We start from the raw sequence: 18,947 nt of genomic DNA on the forward strand, positions 1-18,947 counted from the left end.
CTACTTTTTCTTAATTGAGGCCAGCTCCTTCTGAATGTCGGCAAACTTGGGCCGGTTCTCAGGCTTGTACTCCCAGCAGCGCTGCATGATCTTGTAAACCTCCTCTGGGCACTTCTGGGGACACGACATTCTGTAGCCTGCATCAGGGAAGGCAACAGGGACGAGGAAGATGAAGATGGAGACAGAGAGAGAGTGAGAGAGAGAGAGAGAGAGAGAGTGAGAGTGAGAGTGAGAGTGAGCGAGAGCGAGAGCGAGTGAGAGAGAGAGTGAGAGAGAGAGAGAGTGAGAGAGAGCGAGTGAGAGAGAGCGAGAGTGTGAGAGAGAGAGAGAGAGAGAGAGAGAGGGAAGGGGAACAGGAGAGTGTGTGAGAGAGAAGGGTACAAATTTAGTGTGAATATGATGAGTTGCATTTGGACCTGCAGATAAAAATAGCTTTAATACAGTTGAACACAGCTGCTTCCTGGGTAAAAATGACCCTGTTTTGCGTGTGTGTGAGTGTGAGAGAGAGATAGAGAGAGAGAGAGAGTGTGAGAGAGAGACAGAGGGTGTGATTACAGGTAGCAGATTATAAATGTGTTTGTCTGGACCCCCTCCCCCTTTTCCACTCTAAAAACATAACTGCGCCAAATTAACCGCACAGAAAGGCTAATCGGTGCCTACAACCCTTTCATCACCTTCCAATTTCCCTCTTTCTGTCTCACAGCCACCTGCTTTTTAAAAGAGTCTACAATGCACCATCTCATATTCGCCTCACTCTGTGGCAGTTAAAGCATGACCAGTTAAAATGCCTTTAGCTCATCATCAATTACATATCTGCCATTGTCATCCATTAGCAAAACTCATACTGATAAATGACACTGGCCTGAGACATAATTGAATGATGGATGGATGTACTAAAGCACTCTCTCAAGTTCTGAGAGGACTGTCTATATTCTATAACCTAAAAATTGATACGTGTCCTTTTTGAGAAGTCTTCAAGTATTCCACGTATTGTTTTGTCTAGGTCGGAGGCATTGAATGAAATATGAAAAATAAAAAGATATTATTTCTGGTCTCAAGTTGGTGTTGCGTGGTTACCGGCAAACAAACAAAGAAAACAAGCTGCAAAGGTGACCAGACGGTGAAGGAGAGCATAACCGTCTAGGGCAGGACGTAAAGCTGTTTTGTCTCCGACGGAGGTAATAAAGTCTGTGACACTGAGACACATTCATAAAATTTAATTGACCTGGGCCTCGTTTCCCCAAAACATCATAAGACTGCAATCAGTGTAAACTGACGACAGGAGACGACGGGACGTTCGGGACCGTTTCTCCAACTTGTTTACGATCTTGACACTGCAAGGCCTTATTGTTGAACTTGAAACAACTGATTAGCAATCACAGCAGTCAGGCCAGGGAGTAGCAGACCGACCATTGCTTACCTTTTTCAACTTGTTCTCGAGCTTGCTGATTGGTCATCCCAGGGTAAGGACACACCCCAAGGCTAAATGTCTCCCACAGAAGGATCCCGTAGCTCCATATGTCACTCTCTGAGCTGTATCTCCCTGGAGGAGGAGAGAGAGAGAGGGACAGGTGGACAATACATTTGTGTTATGTCACCACACATATTGGATTGCCGTTACACAGCTCACTCAGTACATCACCATCATCGCCACATTACAGATTACATCAATATTCCATACGATAAATTACTTTTACATGTAATCATACATACACTTAGCAGAGTAATGTCAAATATGCGTTGCAAAGCCATTTGCGACACAGCGAATGTACCAAGGGGGGGGGGGGGGGGGGGGGGGTATGCATGTGGATTTAGCCGTTTTAGCTTGAAATGTTGCTGGTAGGTTTATACTGGTCCTTTAATGATCCATTCATATCACTGCCATAAAAAAACCCTGTTCTATACTGGCTGAATAACATTAACACACACCAGCACATTATGCTTCCTCATAACCTATAGGAGATCCCCAACCCATTAGGCAACGTGTGTTAATGTGGCCCATCATGCAAGGCCGCCAACGAGTGCAGAAAATAAGGGAAGTTATGAGGGCACAGAGAGATAAAGAGGAGAATGTGGGCAACCCAATTAAGGTGTCCGCCATCGATTCTGACCATGGTCGTAAATAAACTCATAATCCATCTCATCTGGTTTTAATGAGTCTCTGTGTGTGTGTGTGTGTGTGTGTGTGTGTGTGTGTGTGTGTGTGTGTGTGTGTGTGTGTGTCTCACCATAATTCAGAGCCTCTGGGGCGGTCCACTTAATGGGGATCTGTTTGAGGCCTGATGACGAGTAGATGCCGTCGTCCTCTTGCCTGGACATCCCAAAGTCGCTGATCTTCAGCACGTTGCCGTCCCCCACCAGGCAGTTACGAGCCGCCAGGTCCCTGGGAGAGATGGAAGAAGTAGATAGAGCGAGAGAGAGCGAGAGTGAGAGAGAGAGAGAGAGAGAGAGAGAGAGCAAGAGAGAGAGTGAGAGAGAGAGAAAAAAGAAAGAAATAAAGAAAAGGAAAGAAAGAGAAAGAAAGAGAAAAAGAGAGAGAAAGAAGAAAAGAAAGGAAGAGAGGTGGAAAAGAAAGAAAAAGAAAGAAGACAGCAGTGAGGTGAGGGAAGAAAAAGAGTCCGGCAGTTGGATAGATAGTAATGAAAAAAAAGGAGGAGAAAAGAAAGGAGAGCAGAAGGGAAGGAGAGACAGAAAGAGCGAGGGAGGAAGAAAGATTTATGAACACCGTCACAATGTGTTCCCTCCCTCACCCCTCTCTGTCCCTCATCAGGGCGGTGGGTAACAGTTGAGATCACACTGTGATTGGAGTCAAAGGTCGGCTGAATAGCGCAGACCCGGCTTCGCTGTGCGCCCGCCCCACCTCCAGGGAAGGTTTCTGCAGCTGACACAGAAATCACACTCGCGCCTCTTGCTGAGAGAGAGAGAGTGTGTTGTCAAAAACAACCCAGTGTTTGCAAGCCAGCCTCACCCAAACTAGTGCCAGAGTCTGCTTCAAAACTGACCCAGACTCTCTCACTGCTGAAATAGATAGACCATCATAGTCAATGGGTCAGAGGCAACAAGAAAATAATCGATTTCCATTTGTAAATAAAAGTGATCTTTGGTGAGAGCCAAGTCTTCACAGATTTTTGAGATGATACCAAAACAGCCTGGAGCTATGCTGCTGGTAGGCTGAGTGCATTGGAGAAGCTGTTGCCCACCATGCCTCCAGTCTATGCTTCCATCCACATTGCAAACCTCTGGTGGATTAGCAGTTTCAACAGCATGGGTCCGATGCAAAACTCTGAGCAGAATCTCAACAGAATCTCAACCACACACAAAAAAAACACACTTGTGCCATGTGGTTTGTTTGCATAGATTATTTTTTCACTACAAGCACTGTAATGTATTCATTTGACGGTGAATTATGTTTCAATTTTGCATGAGAATGGAGAATCAATGTCATGTGCGGGTGGGCACATTCCTTCTCAGAAAACGGATTTGAAATAAATCCCCCCTGGGGTCCATTACACTGGTGACTAAATTGGACCCATGCTATTTTGGAGGCCGTCCAGTTCAGTTTTGAGCCACAATGTACAAATTGCCAGAGAGAGGGACTGAAAGCACCCATTTAGGCAGAGGGCATGTTGGAGTGTGGAGGTGATGGTGTGTATGTGTGTCTCTGTGTGTGTGTGTGTGTGTGTGTATGTGTCACCAACTGGTAGGGTTGGCCTGGCAACAGAGGGGTGAGCGGACTGGCTGCCTGGCTGGCTGACTTGCCCACTGATGATGGGGGGGGGGCTGGGGGGAGGGCGGCCGGCCAGAGAGGGCACAAAGTCTGGAGCAGCTTCAGTTGACAGATGCTGACCAGACTGGCAGTCGGGACGAATATTGAGAGGGGGTTTAGGGTATTAAAGAGAGGCATGTTGGGTGGGATGGGGTGGGGTTGTGGGTGGGGGGGGGGGGGGGTCGAGCTGGCCGGTAGATGGGTCACGCGAAGGACAGAGGATGTGCCTCCCCAAAGGGTTCGCGGAAATTAATTTTCACAGCGACACAGCAAGCCACGGCTGCCAAGAGATATTTGGCTGGCCTCAATTTTAATAAAACACTGTCCTTGTGCCTATTTACATCTTCATAGAATGAAGAGAAAACAAGCAACATTAATAACGAGCATCCTTCCCTCTTGCGCACATTACATCACAACAGCTTATGTTCGGAATGACACAATGACAGCACACTGCTCTCTCTCTGAGCTTGTACATTTGTTGTCATTTTATCCACTAATGCAAACTAGCGAACATTAATGGCCTGGTTGGACATTTCCATACATGTGGATTTCAAGTGCCTTCTACCCTGCAGCCACATCTATGCACATCATCAACAACAACACCTGAGAATTGGAATTGCAGAGATGGGGTGAGATGATGCAGAAAAGTGTCTCGTCTCATCTGTGATTGTTACCGTCCAAGCCCTTGTGAATATGACCGAGCATTGAGTCACCGGGGCCAGCGACTCCCATCGCTTTCTCACAGCCGCAGCCGCCAGCGCTGCCGATTCTGCTGACTGGGTGCTCTGAGAGGCATCTCACTCTCCTTCACTCTCCAGACAGACAGAGAGAGAGAGAGAGAGAGAGAGAGCAAAGAGAGAGAGAGAGAGAGAGAGAGCAAAGAGACACAGAGAGAGAGCAAAGTGAGAGAGAGAGAGAGAGCAGAGAGAGACATTCCTCCATCCCATTCACCATCTCAGTGGCGACCGAGGTCACTTGCCTAAATCCCCGTCTCGGGGCGGCTCATTCCATGTGTGTAGTGTGGCGAGCGACGCTGAGGAGGACCGCTGCAGGAGGGCTCTGTCTCCCGGGAGACGGGCGAGATTGTAAACACGGGAGGAGCGCAGGAGACGTCCGCACCGCCTCGCCGGAGAGATCTCAGCGGGTGGGACAGGAGCTCGTTTCACGGCTCCTAACTCGGTTATGGTTAATGGACGGAAAGGAGCTTGGTGGAGCTATTTATAGGGTTTTTTTCCCCCTTTCTGTGCACAGAAATAGTCCTTTTCCTGTTCTACATGTTCCGTGATCAGGTGTTCCTTCCCAAACATACTTAAAGAGGGTCCTGCCTTTGTAACGTCTCACTCCAAATCTGTGTTTGTTGTGGGCGGAGATATCGAACAAGAGAACAGCGCAGTGGGCAGAGATGTCCAACAAGATAAGTTTTGTCACGTGTCTCCATCAGAACAGCTGTGCGACTCATGAGGGGAAACTCCCAGAAGTCTCAAGAGTGGAGTGTCTCGACCAAAACAGCTTGGTATGTCTTCCGAAAGAAACTTCCCGGCCCTTCCCAGGGGGGTAGAAATCTAGCTGGGAGACATGAATCTGTCCCGTAACCAGAGATGTTCGGTCTTACCTGTGGATGCAGTTCTTGAGCTCGAGGTACGCCATGCCACCAGCAGCATCTAAAGCAAACTTCACCAGTTGCTTCGTCTTCAGGTCTTCCTTCTTCTTCCGTAAGAAAGACAAGAAGTCCCCACCTTTCAGGAAAAAAGAAAATAAAAACACCACACAGTGAGTGAAAAAAATACAAAACACAACGTTGAGGGACCTGCTGTGGAAGAAGAGTGCTTCCATCATCAGAGGAAAAATAAGGAAGACTCACCAGGCACAAGTTCCATCACAATGTAAATAGGCTGTCGTTGTGTGCAGACACCTATTAACTTCACAATGTTTGGGTGATCATACTGTTTAAGGATCCTGTAAAGACAACGGAACATTTTATCAAATCAAACACATTTATCAAACAGGTCCAACAAACCACAGAACTAACTAAATCTCTTCTCCAATGCCAGAGCAAATATAATGCAACATATCAGAGCAGATATTTATGCTCCTGTCAGAGCTCTTTGGTAGCGATCAATTTTTAGAGCCGACAGTTTAAAAATAACTGGGTGTATGCGATTCTCAGTGGACAGGTTGCCACACCTTGCTTCTGACAGGAATTTGATCTTCAGGTCCTGAGGCAAATCTTCTTTACAGGTCTTCACAGCTACCGGGGTTTTGTCTCGGAGCGTGCCTTTGAACACCTCGCCAAAGTTGCCCTAGAGATGGATAGACAAGACTCCATCAGATTTCAAGGACAGTTAAGATGATGATGTTTTTTTTAATACTGAACAAACTGAGCATCTGTCAACAACACGTCGTTTGAGCCGCAAACACATATTAATCTTACTTTCCCCAGGAGCTCTCCGAGAATGACGTCCTCGTGGTTTAAAATCCATTTCTTGTCCTGCGGAGCAGAAAGTGACATAGATTTTCAGACATCATCACAAGGACATTAACCCATCTGTTAAGCACAGCAAGGCCTGGAGGGCATGCTTATTGACTTCTTCAGGGACTCATTCAATAAACAACATGCCCAAAGCAAGAAACCTACTCATAGATTTCATCTAATGGGGGAAGGGTATCATGTCTCTGTAATCAACACCCAAATCTCAAGGGAAGAAACAAACATAACAGTCTCACATATTCGTGTGCAAACACATCGTGGCTCATGAGCAACTCAAAATGGAGTCAGCTAACATGAACACAAAGCAGTCAGTGAATGAGGATGGGTACTGTAGGCATGGCTGTGTGATAGGTAAGGCTTAAGGAGTAAAGCCATTTGTACTATTTGATTTCTGTATGATCTGTTGTACATCATTTACATCTCTGCTATCAAAATAAAAGTTAATAATTAAATACAAAACAATCGATATAGCTTAACACATCACAGCACATCCTCATGTTCCTCATACTAAGCTTGCCGTGACACTAAAATGAATAGTCCTTACGTAAACACCAACATTTCAGATCTTCGACACCACTGAAACAGCTCGCTGCTGTCAAAATCTGCACCCCCCCCCCCAAAAAAAGTGTGTGGCGTTGGGAGGCGAAGGCGTAAAGCCGCACCCAGCTGGACAGATGGCCGGCGGGGCGCGTGTCAAATCAATGTGCGAGCTCCCGGCGCCGGAGATCAAGCCTGAGCTGCTGGCTTCGGTCACAGACACGCAACACAGAGGACGCGGAGAGAGAGGGGGGATGAAGAGGTGGGCCGGGCGTGGGCCAGTGGTGGTAGGGGCAGTGGCACGGAGCGACTAAGTGACAGAGGACTAGAACTCTCCAGAAAACAAACTCCTCCAACTCGTGATGCCCCAGCATCTGATGTGGGGCTTTTCCAGATGATTTCCACAATGGGGAAAAATGATCATTTCCTCGTCACAGAGAGTGGAGATGGGTCCTTTGTCAATGGCACCTTCACTAGAATAATAACCACACTAACCACTTGGGTCAGCTCAGATAAGAGAGGAGATAAATGACCAAATAATGTCATTAAAAAAAACACCCCGGTCGCTCTGGTCGCCCCAAATGGTCAGATTACAGTGTTACCATAATGTAGCCCGGCACCTCTTCAAGAACCATTAAAAAGCACTTAACTTTTTGAGGCATCAGCAACTTTTGCACATTTAGTAATGGGAACAACCATTAACAACATGGTGATAATGACTTCAATTAAAAGACCATTACATTCAAGCTCACTCCAAGCGAAGATGAGCTTTCAGATGGCATCTCAGAGTAAAGGAGACATGTTCCCCTTACAAGTGAGAAAAGGATGTGAGAAGGTTAATGTTTATGCTAGATGTGAAATGAAAGTTAACATTAGTTTTTCGTGTTTGTTTTTCACCCATGTAGTAGCCAGGGCACTTCTTGCTGTAAGTACAAAATAAGCATTTGCCCCGGGGGGGCAACACTCAGGGATGAAAAGTTGGAGGTGGAGGGTATTTGATGGAGGGGATAGAGGCAAATCTTTCTTAAAGGAGCTCCAAGAGATGTTGGATAATGTCACTTCTGTTGACATTCAAACAAAACAGGGAGCTGGCAGAGAGCTCCGTCCTCCCTTTCACACAACTGAAACTCTCCTGAATGTGCATCTTAGTCAGTGAACGGCTGGAAAAGTTTTCTATGTTATGTTTCATCATTTTTAATGTGTATTCAGGGGACATGCAGCGAGAGGATGGTGAGGGGATGTTTGCTGTACGTAACTAAAATGTTTTAGCTTAGAAACTGCGTAACATCGCTTAGAGACACCCATCAACTCCCACCTAAACCTCAAAACTAGATTTACTAGAAAAGAAAAACCATCAAATTTAAACTAGAGTGATGTCTCTATCTCTATCTCTCTCTCCCTCTATCTCTCTCTCATCCTAAATCAATCTGGGAGAAGACAGGAGAAAGAGATAGACGCAATGCAAGGCTATAATTTCAGCTAGCGAATGAAAGAGCACCATTGGGCAGGGCTGAGGGTCAGGAAGAAAGTGAAAATGGGGAGAGAGAGAGAGAGAGAGGGAGAGAGGGAGAGAGAGAGAGAGAGAGAGAAAGGGAGGAGGGAGAGAGCAAATGAATGTGCAACAAAATATATTGAGGGAGAGAGTAGGCAAAATCTAAGTACAGTTTCCACTGCAAGGACAAGATGGTGAGAAAGAGGAGAGTGAAAATGAGAGTGAGGAAATGGGAATCGCTGAGAATCTAAAGCCCCTTCAACCACAATCTGCTCGTCGATCCCATAGAGAAGGCCTGCCTTCCCTGAGCTCCAAATAGGAGGATGCTGGTCTGGCATCATCCCAGCAGGGCATATGGGCTATACAGGCCAACTGGGTAAGAATCCGAGCCTTTTTTTACAGCTCCTGCTCAAGCAGCACTTCACTCGGCCTATGGATCAGTACATCTTCTAGTGTTGTGTGATTAACTGCTAATATGCTAATATGGCCGCTATAGACCTGGCAGCTAGAGTGAGAGACTCACGCAATATACAATCCAAATGTGCAAGAAAATACTGCAAAAATATTAACTTCCAAGTTACTAAAATATAAGTCACCTTCGGCGAGGCTAATGCTTAAATTGGATTAAGTAAGGCATGTAATTAATGCAATCTCAAAGTTGCGGAGGAAGTTCAACAGCTGTGCGTTCTATCAGATTTGATTGTTTTCAGTGTTCCGTGAACCACATTAAAACAACAAAAAGATGAGCTGTATGGGAAACACAACCTTTTCGATCATGACTGTTGACTCTCAGTCCACAAGTCCAGATGCATTTCGATAATTTCTAAAACCATAAAACCGTTCTGCGCTTTTATAGGACCATCAACAAAACCCTGTACCACACAAACCTGTGGCTAGAATCCTCATCCTCAAGAATGCTCACTGCTTGAATTATGGATACTATTTTCCAATAGTTTGGTAGAGGTTGCGTGCACATCCAACCATTCTGCAGTCCAGGTACTGGAGAGAGTGTATGAATGTAGAACAACAGAGGGAATCTTTTAAATCAAATCCAACAACGTTTCAAACTGTCTGGGTACTTTTTCTCCCCAATACTCAAGTTGAAGTTGCATTCTTTCAACCTGTGCCAACTGGTAATGCAATACAAATCAATTATTAATTTCCTGATGTTTTTCAGGCAGCAAGTTAAATGAGCAAACATTTAACTTGCCAACTATGAGTGCTTTCCATTTCATTCAGTTGGACATCCCCTCTATCCCATTTCACTGGAATAATAGCTTTTGGAGACCACAAGGGGGCACCACAAAACGCAGGCTTTCTATACCGTAATTAATCTTGCTCACCTCTCTCACCCCCGGCATTAATGCTGCTGGTTAGCATTTTCATTTCTGCAGGTAAAATAGGATAATGCTATGGTGGAAAAACATACAGGACAGTTTTGGACGGATGCCGAAAGAGGCAACGTTTAGAGTCTTTCGGTAATGTCTGACAGAGACGTGGCTACTTAACACGGTGTCCCTTTTTTTCACCGGAACATACTAGAACAAAAGAACCAGGAGCAACACCAGGAACCAGGAACGACTGTTCTGTTATTTCAACACGAACGATGTTACCAGCAGTGTGTGGTTACTGAAAATCACTGGCAAATTGCCTTTACATGCCAGGAAGGCCCTTTAGCCAGCTCATATATTTCCGGTGGAACGTCAGCCATGTCGTAGCAGCTATTGTTCTAGTTTTGTATCTGTTTATACGGACCCGGGTGGATGTTGCACCAAGTGCATGAGCATGAATGAGCATGTATCAAGTGAAATAAGAGTTGCCCTGTTGGGCATAACCAAGATATTCAGTGTCTGAGTGAACACAAAAGCAGCATAATAAAACAGAAAACGCTGTAAGAACACAGCCAAAGCTCCACTGGTAAAACACAGCGTACCAGTATACAGTACACCTAGTGCACAGACAGTGCCGTGCCTTTCCAGATGGAACCACCATCACCGAGGGCCCATTTACACTAGACCGTTTGGTCCGAACCCGAGTTTGTTTGGACTGATGGTTCGGTGATTTTTGCTAATGTGAACGCAATCTACTGAACCCAAGTCCGCTATAAAACAGGGGTCTGGGGTACGGTTTGTTGGAACTCCAGTGCAGTTTGAACGCTAACTGTTCCAAAACCAGGAAATAAACTGACTGTTTTTTTTGTGATATTGGTGAAAAGAAGCCAGTGTTTTTGACAACAATGGACACAGCTCCACAAACAAAAATGTAATGTGAACAGCTGGGTCAGAGCTGGGTGGAGGGGTTAATTGCACTCAGGTAGAAACTACGGTCCAGTTAGTGGGTTGTGTGAGTCCTTACCTTGACTACGGGGTTGAGGAGCACCACTCCGGACTTCTTGGTGATGACCTGCTTGGTGGTGTAATGGTGCTCGATCAGCTGCGGGATGGTGGGGAAGCCAGTGCCTTCAAACCGATATTGATTCTGAGAGAGAGAGAGTCGGAGCAGGAGAACAAGAGCAGCCAGCGGTGAAGGAATAACATCATTAGCAATCAATGCTGCTCTCACACACACACACACACACACACACACACACACACACACACACACACACACACACACACACACACACACACACACACACACACACACACACACACACACACACACACACACACACACACACACACACACACACACACACACACACACACACACACACACACACACACACACACACACACACACACACACACACTCGACTGGAAGATCAACTCATTACATGTGCCTTGCGTGCCTACAGCTTATTGTTATGGGAATCGGATAATCAACGACACACGGCCGTAAAGCCCTGAGGCATCTTTGATCTGACAGCACAAAGTAAACAAACTCTTGCTGCATGTCTTCCTTTGTGTGTTTCATGTTCAATTTGTCCAGAAACTCTATGGGCAAAGCTTTTTGCTCCTTGAGGTGTAAAGGTCTCTATGTCTTCACATAATATGAAATGCTTGTTACACTATTTTGTAACTGATATTAATCAGACTTAAGTAAAAAGTGCCCTCTTGAGAATGTATTGAACTTAAACTAAAGTACCTGCTAATACTATGAAGAAAACCCAACAGGCCTGATTCCCAAAATAAAATTGTTTATAGTAGTTAGAATCACCTGCTTGTCACAAATTAGAAGTTAGGGTTCTTGGCCAGTAATCTAATGACTAATCACATAAATGTAATCTTTTAATCCAAGGACTAATAAATCACATAAACTGACTCTTTAACTATCGTCACTGGTCCCTTATGATCTAAATATCCAATCAAAATTCCATCTCTATTTGAATGTGCTTTCTAGCGTTACATCCTCTGAGCAGCTGTCGATAGACACTCACGTCGGCAAACTGGATGATGAAGTGGCGCCGCTGGCTGTCGGAGAAGACCGAGAGCACGTACTCGCCGGGCTTGCCGTGGCTCTCGCGCACCAGGAAGTCCCCCTGCTGCTTGAGCAGCTCCTGGGCCTCGGTCCGGGGGATGGCGCCATGGTACCACTCCTGCTCCCCCAGCGGCTTCTCACTGGTCGGGATCACGTCAAAAAACTGGCCACGGAGGAGGAGGAGAGGAGAGGAGCGGAGAAGAGAAGAGAAGAGAAGGAAGGAGAGGAGTAGGGGAAGAGAGGAGAGGAGTGAAAAGATCAGGAATTATCTATAATCCCTTTCAACAAGAAAAAGAAAAACAATGCTCGAAAGTTCTACTTGTTACGAAACTACTTCCACTCATGGAGTGTTAAAACGGAAACCTTGTGGGAACCACTATAATGCTGATAATGGAACTCGTGAAACGATTAACTATGTATTAGGTTAGTATCGATTCTATTATTGATTATTAATTATTTAAGGTGTCAATTCATCCTTTGAAATTTTATCTGTCTTCTACAGTTTCACACAATGTTTGTACTTAGTAGTATAGTTAGTAGTTATTCCTACTGAGCATTATAAACAGCTGCTTATAACACAATTCAAAATATAAATAAATTTCATTCTCTTCTACAGTATGTGCTTACTAGGGGAGAGATACCACATACCACAACTATTACCTGTCTGTCCTCAGAGGCCAATGAATCAATCAACACCCATAACTCTTCAACAACACCCTAACACCTATCACCACAACTACTGAACCAACGAGTCCAGTTGTGTGATGACTTCATTGCAATGTGACAGTGAAACTCACCGAGGACGAGCCCAGCACAGACTTGGGGGAGCGAATGATGCCCGCGATGGAGTGGCGCAGGGTGTCAAACTTTGATATCCTGTCCTTGCCCTTGTCCTGAACAAAACAGGCAGACAAGTTAGGAAAAAAAGAACATCGTTTAAAGCTTCAGTGTAATAACAAATGCTGTACAAAGCCAATAATTAATTCATTATTCATTGTAATGACCTGCGAGATCAAATTACACAAAGCTTGATCCTCTTTTTTGTGTGACATACATGGAGGTGCAAAAAAACGGACATTCAGCTAAAACGCATTCAGTTAATTTCTTCTTTGGTCAGAACAGAAGTTGCCGATTTCAAAATAGAATGAAATAAATCCTGTTTATTTCATTTTATTTGGTGTGTAGCAAAGCCAAGCAGCGGGGACGCTAGAGCAGCACGGACAGGTTCACATCCTGTGAGTGACAACACGAGGAGGTGGGAAAAGTGAGCTCACACTGCCCTCCACAGTCCTGCTTCACACCCACACCTCAGATCAGCTCCTCTCACTCCAGGATACACACACACACTAGGATACACACACACACAGTCACTCTAGGATACACATACACACACACACACACACACACACACAAGGATACACACTCGTGTTCACACTCACATTCAGACTCACAATCACTCTGTGGAGGACTGCTGCAGTTCACTGAAGAGGAACAAACATACACATGCACGCACACACATACGCACACACACACAACCAAATTATCGCACTCGGAAATAGACATGGCACACATGCACAAATAAATATGCGCATGCATGCTTTCACTCTCACTCTCACTCGGTCTCTCTCTCTCTTACACACAAACACACACACACACACACACACACACACACACACACACACAGACACACAGACGGCAGAACAAAGCCAGCCATCAGTGGGCCCTTGTGGAGCTACACTGGTAAAAACACCGGTGTCCGTAAAAAAAACAAAAAAACAAATCAGTTGTGAACGAGGGAGCGGAGTCTTGGCGTTGTTTTGGTGAGCGTTGGGAGTGGTGCTGGGTGTCGTGCTCTACTACCACACAACAACAACATAGTCAGGGTTTATTCAGGGTGGCGTGACTGCGGAGGACACTTGGAACTGGATCTTGGCTGATCTCTGAGGCGCAGTATGTAGAGCTATTGTCTTTTAGACAGCAATGATGTAGCGGAGGTTCTGAAGAATGACATGAGAACGCTTCTCACTGCTGCGGCCGAGGGCCTCACAGAACACAATTGTTTACATTGGTCTGTCACTCGCAAAAACAAAATAGTTTGACACAAAATGAAAAACATTCAAATAAAATACAAAAAGTTATTGGACATTTAAAAGAAAAAAAAATTTTTTAGCCTTCAGCGTTACATCATTATAGCTCTATCATTTCTATTCTGTGATATTATGTAGTGCGTTCTAACAAAACGACAAACTTTCCACTAAACCACTGACTATTACAGTGACTTCACATGGGTGCCACAACAAGCAAGGGGAGAGTGCATGTGGAAAGGAGGTGTGTGTGTGTGTGCAGGGGTGGGATATTCTCTACATCCCTCATGGGATATAACACACATCCTTACCCTGAGACAAGGCAGCTTTGAGGTCTGAAAAAAGAATCAATCACAAAAGGGTGAATTTGATCTCCAGAAATACAGGGAGGAACAGCTGGTATGAATCATCCCTGATAATCCCTGATGCCGCACAATACCAAAGTGCGCATCTTGTGATATTAACACAATAGGCCCAGCGTGCACGACAACTGGAATAATTTCACACAATATTGCCGAAGTGAAAATTACTCCGAGGTTTGTTTTGATAACAATGCAAGGATGATGAGACTTGAGGTGTGACAATCCTGTTAATTGTTCTAAAAGTGTACTCGCCGATGGCGTCACAAGGTTTTCCTGTTTTTTTTTTTTTGTTTTGTTTTTTGTTTGAGATTCCGCAAAACTTTTCAGCTTAGGCTGCTAAATTCTCCAACACGGCAATTCCCCAAAGTTGAGAAAATAAGTCGAAAAATTGAGAACTAAAGCTGATCAAATAAGTCCATTTGCATGGTTAGCACGACGGTTTGACGGCTGTAACACACGGCTGTCCCACTTTTCTGAGGCTTTTGACAGCCGAGCTGTAGATGACACCCACGTCACATTGACGTACGGCCACGACAATCAAGAGTTGCTCTACTTGTGAAAACTAATCAGATTGAGTGACCTGCCTTCTGGACGGAAGGACGGAACTGATTAATCGGCACTTTGCACGACAAATTTATGAATGAAGTGAGTGACGAGAATATGGCTAAGGCTAAAACCACTAGGCATGGAACATGATATTCCCTTTCGCAACAATAAAAAGTTGTCAAGCAAGGAAATAAATACATTTAAGCGCATCACTGACCGTTTGGGTCAAGTCTTCTCAGTGAAGCAATGCTTGTTGGACAAAGTCAAATGGCCTTCTTTTCAGCAAACTGAAAACAGCTATGTCACGCCCAATGACCAGAAGAAATACAAACGATTTGGTATTTCCACAGGGTTTCTCATGGATGTTTTTTTTCCCCGGTGACTTTTGAATGAGGTCATGGAAAATGGCTACAGAGCTGTCAAGTAATTCACAAAACACAATCCTCCAACACGCCTCACTGGGAACAGTCGTGTAACGACACCCCTTCTGTTGCCACTGAATGAAAAGACATGACAAGGGGGCACTGAACTGGTTGGGGGAGGTACAGCTTCTGGTACAAAGGTTCAAACAGAGGCGTTAAAAGCTTGACTGACCATGGAGTTGACGGAGCGGGCGTCCTCCTCGTAGTTGACGACGGGCGGCGGCTCCTTGCCCTCACTCTCCTGCATCTTGTGCTCGAGCATTTCCTTCTGGGCCGTGAGCTTGGCCTCGGTGCAGCGCAGCAACTGCACCGTCTGCCGGAGCTCCTCCAGAGCCTGCTTCTGACTGAGCAGCAGCACCACGCTGAGGGAGGAACGGAGAGAGGCACAGTGAGATGAGAGAGAGAGATGGAGATGGAGGGAGGGAGAGAGAGTGGGAGAGAGAGAGAGAGATGGAGGGAGAGAGAGAGAGAGGGGAGATGGAGGGAGGGAGAGAGAGAGGGGGGGAAAGAGAGAGAGAGATGGAGGGAGAGAGAGAGGGGGAAAGAGAGAGAGAGATGGAGGGAGAGGGGGGGAGAGATGGAGGGAGGGAGAGGGGGAGAGAGAGGGATGGGTATGGGAGGGGACAGGGAAAGACAAGAAAAAGACAGTGAGTGAGTGAGTTTGTGTGTGTGCGTGTGTGTATGTGTGTGTGCGTGGGTGGTGTTGTTGGTGGTGGGGGGGGGGTGAGATGAGATGCAAGTTTGACAGAAAAACAGAGACAGAGGGAGTGGGAGGGGAGAATGAGAGCGAGTGAGAGAGAGAGAGAGAGACCAGAAAGAGGGAGAGAGTGAGATCGTAAGGTCACATAAGAACCATCAGTGAATTTTAAATTAATGCTTCCTAATCCCTTTGTGGCTTGTGGAAGATTTGTTTTGTCAGAACTTTTATGACAACTGCTGTGTGTGCTGAAATGATCTCACTCCCACAATAACCACTCACTCCCTCCCTCCTTCTGTCCTCTCCCTGTCTCCCTTCATCCACAAAAACACACCAACTAAAACGCACACATTGTAGAAACGCTAGCAGTTCTAACCACAACCTACACACACACACACACACACACACACACACACACACATACAACTCTATCCAGCTCCAGACCCGACATGCTCTCCCAATAAGGTCCTGCTGGGTTTTTTTTGCGCCGCTTCCTTAATCAAACATGCTCGGTGAGGAGTGACAATCCCTGGCACTCCAAACGCCCGCGGCATGCGATCCCACACAAAGCCGCCACACACTGGCCGGCTGCGGCTGCTCTGGTGGTGGTGGCGGCGGCGGGGTGCTCTGGCCTGTGTTGGTGTTGACAGAGGACGAGCGCGGGGGAGCCCGGGCGAGCCCGACAGTGCTGAGCCGAGCTGCGCTGGGATGCGCTGGGCTGCGCGGAGCTGAGCGTGTGGGCTCTGATTAGCTTGCCGCCGCCTCTTCTTTCTTTTCTCCATTCCTCCCTCTCTCCCTCCCTCCCACCGTCTCGTCTCTCCCTCCATCTCTCCCTCCATCTCTCCCTCCTCCCAAGGGATTAGGCAGCAGACCTTAAAGAATGTTCTGGAAATCCCAGCGTTCCACAGCACCCCCTCCCACCCCATCTCCCCCCCAACCCCCTCCCGCCACCCTGCCCCCAAGTTCACTGACACTGTGAGCAGCTTCACTGCGACGCTCACACAGAGTGTGGAACCGCTGGCGACCATCGGGATGGAAAAAGCCCAGAATGGACTCATCAGAAAGGCTCTGAAGCCCATCTCCTGTTGCACAGTTTATTGATATAGTGGTTTAGCAACAACACAGAACCGATGAATACAAATTCATCAGCGCACGCTCTTACTGGGCATTGAACCCATAGCCTTGGTGTTGTTTGCCGCACCTTCTATTGAGCTAGAGAAATTAAACAAATAAGTGTGTTGTGTGATTCACCTTGTCGCTGTACATTTCTAAAGAAATGGATGTTTTTCTTTAATCCGCGAGAAGTCAGCCGAGAGCGTAAAGATCCCATGAACGCCAAGAGGCACCTGACCTACTGGTGCCTTTCTCTCCTTCCCTTGTTTACAGACTGTTTCATACACAACATCCAACGCCAGGCCCCGAAAACCCTCTCGGCCGCAAAATGAAATGAATGTTGGCTACATTGACATTTGGCGTCTTGTATTACAGCCGTGGACTTTCGCACACTGCCATTTAAGCTGAGCGGTTCTGCAATTTTCCTGTCCTCAGACGCTTGGAAGACGAGGCCCGGCACTTATGTGGTCCTCTCGGCTCGGGCCCGCGGAGCGGCCGCGATTATGTCAGCGGAACAGGTGGCTGATGTGTTTGTGGAGGACGCCGACCGCAAACGCCAAGAGAGTACGGCCAGAGCCACACACACACATCGGAGTGGCCACAGTTGTGTGTGTGTGAAGTGGACTGAGAAAGGACCGTGTTGACCAAGAGCTGCCTTGGACCGTTTGACCAAAGGAAGACTGAAACTGTGTGTGAGAGAGAGAGTGGGAAAGGATGAAAAGAGCAGAGACAAGCTGACAGACAGGGTGACAGAGGGGAAAATGAGAGAAAGAGAGAAAAAGAGAGAGAGAAAATAAATAATGTGTGTGTGTGTGTGTGTGGGGGGGTATGGGAGAGAGAAACAGCCTCTTGAGGCAGCACAGACAGAGGCCGTGGCAGTTCAAAGTGAAAAAAGGCGACATACTCAGACTTCTTCTCGCAGGTTTTGGTGGACTCCTCAACCTTGTTCTCGAGCTCGACCATGAGGTCCTCTTTGCTGCGGAGGGTCTGCTGGGTGAGCGTGAGCTCATCGGAGGTGGACCTGAGCCTGCGCAGACCAAGCACAACCAGAGGCACAACTCTTAAGTCTCAGAGCACAGGGGTCAAGTCAACTCAAAATCACTTTCTATGGTCATGTTCTCGAATACATGAACCAAACATACTGGGAAGCAAAGTTCTATTCATAGAGAGAGAGAGAGAGAGAGAGAGAGACAGAGAGACAGAGAGAGAGAAATTGAGAGATTTAGTTATTTTAGAACAAACATGGAGTGTTAATGTTTACACCAAACAAACATATTGAAGCAAATGTTAAGCTATTGCAAGTTAAAACTGGCAACAAAGGGCTGTGTAGAAGGGGATGTGTCTACTCCATTGTTTTCATAAGAGCATGTGTGTCGTTTGTCTAAAACCCCCAAAAGGGTCTGTAGGTTTATTGTGTGTTGGCTTAAAAATCACCACCATCAACAGCTTCTTTTCCCTGTCCACAAACAGACCACTTCACAGCATTTCGCATTACACTCGCTGTGTTTATTTAGAGGCTTAAAGCCATTTCTTGGAAAAAAATAAACACATCCCCAAGGGAAGGAGCCAATTAGCTCCAAATGGATTTATTTGCGTTAGTGAGGCTGGCGTTAGTGAGAGAGGCCTCTGCTTGGACCGCTAAGCGGGATCAGTCTCATAAATATGTGTGCATTACTGCTGTTTGTTTTTTTACTGACAGGCTCAAGGTGCTAACCACAGAGGTGCTACGAGCCAGAAAAACTGAACGTTTAGTGACAGTGGCAGGGTTTCCTGTGAGGACCGGACGTGTGTACTCACACTGCTTGTAAACTGTCAGCCGTCAAATTGTTCCAGAGTATCTCGTTGGCCTGAAGATTCTCCGTTTCTTCTAATAACGTCACATCAAACTCTACATTGGGTTCTTTGGTAACAGGAGTCCTGGAAAATATATTCATGATTCATGAAAATCAACAGTGAGATAGAACATAATGTGACACATAATGTGACACATAACACATCATATACTATTGACAACAAGGGA

The 18,947-nt window shown here is 46.2% G+C and overlaps 1 protein-coding gene across 2 annotated transcripts in view; it reads right to left on the bottom strand.

The window, feature by feature from the left end:
* The window catches only part of fer (fer (fps/fes related) tyrosine kinase), a 35,689-nt gene continuing 16,742 nt past the window's right edge, over positions 1–18,947 (bottom strand). For both annotated transcript variants that reach the window (XM_062554434.1, XM_062554433.1), the window contains exons 7-19: positions 18,725–18,844; positions 17,832–17,954; positions 15,290–15,479; positions 12,501–12,596; positions 11,663–11,866; positions 10,639–10,761; positions 6,198–6,254; positions 5,951–6,066; positions 5,628–5,722; positions 5,379–5,502; positions 2,229–2,383; positions 1,421–1,543; positions 1–137 (exon numbers count right to left, since the gene is read on the bottom strand). In XM_062554434.1, coding sequence (XP_062410418.1) covers positions 1–137; positions 1,421–1,543; positions 2,229–2,383; positions 5,379–5,502; positions 5,628–5,722; positions 5,951–6,066; positions 6,198–6,254; positions 10,639–10,761; positions 11,663–11,866; positions 12,501–12,596; positions 15,290–15,479; positions 17,832–17,954; positions 18,725–18,844 — 1,663 coding nt within the window. The remainder of the gene's footprint in view (positions 138–1,420; positions 1,544–2,228; positions 2,384–5,378; positions 5,503–5,627; positions 5,723–5,950; positions 6,067–6,197; positions 6,255–10,638; positions 10,762–11,662; positions 11,867–12,500; positions 12,597–15,289; positions 15,480–17,831; positions 17,955–18,724; positions 18,845–18,947) is intronic.

This window comes from Sardina pilchardus, chromosome 14 (assembly GCF_963854185.1).
Source record: "Sardina pilchardus chromosome 14, fSarPil1.1, whole genome shotgun sequence".
Classification (NCBI taxonomy): domain Eukaryota; kingdom Metazoa; phylum Chordata; class Actinopteri; order Clupeiformes; family Clupeidae; genus Sardina; species Sardina pilchardus.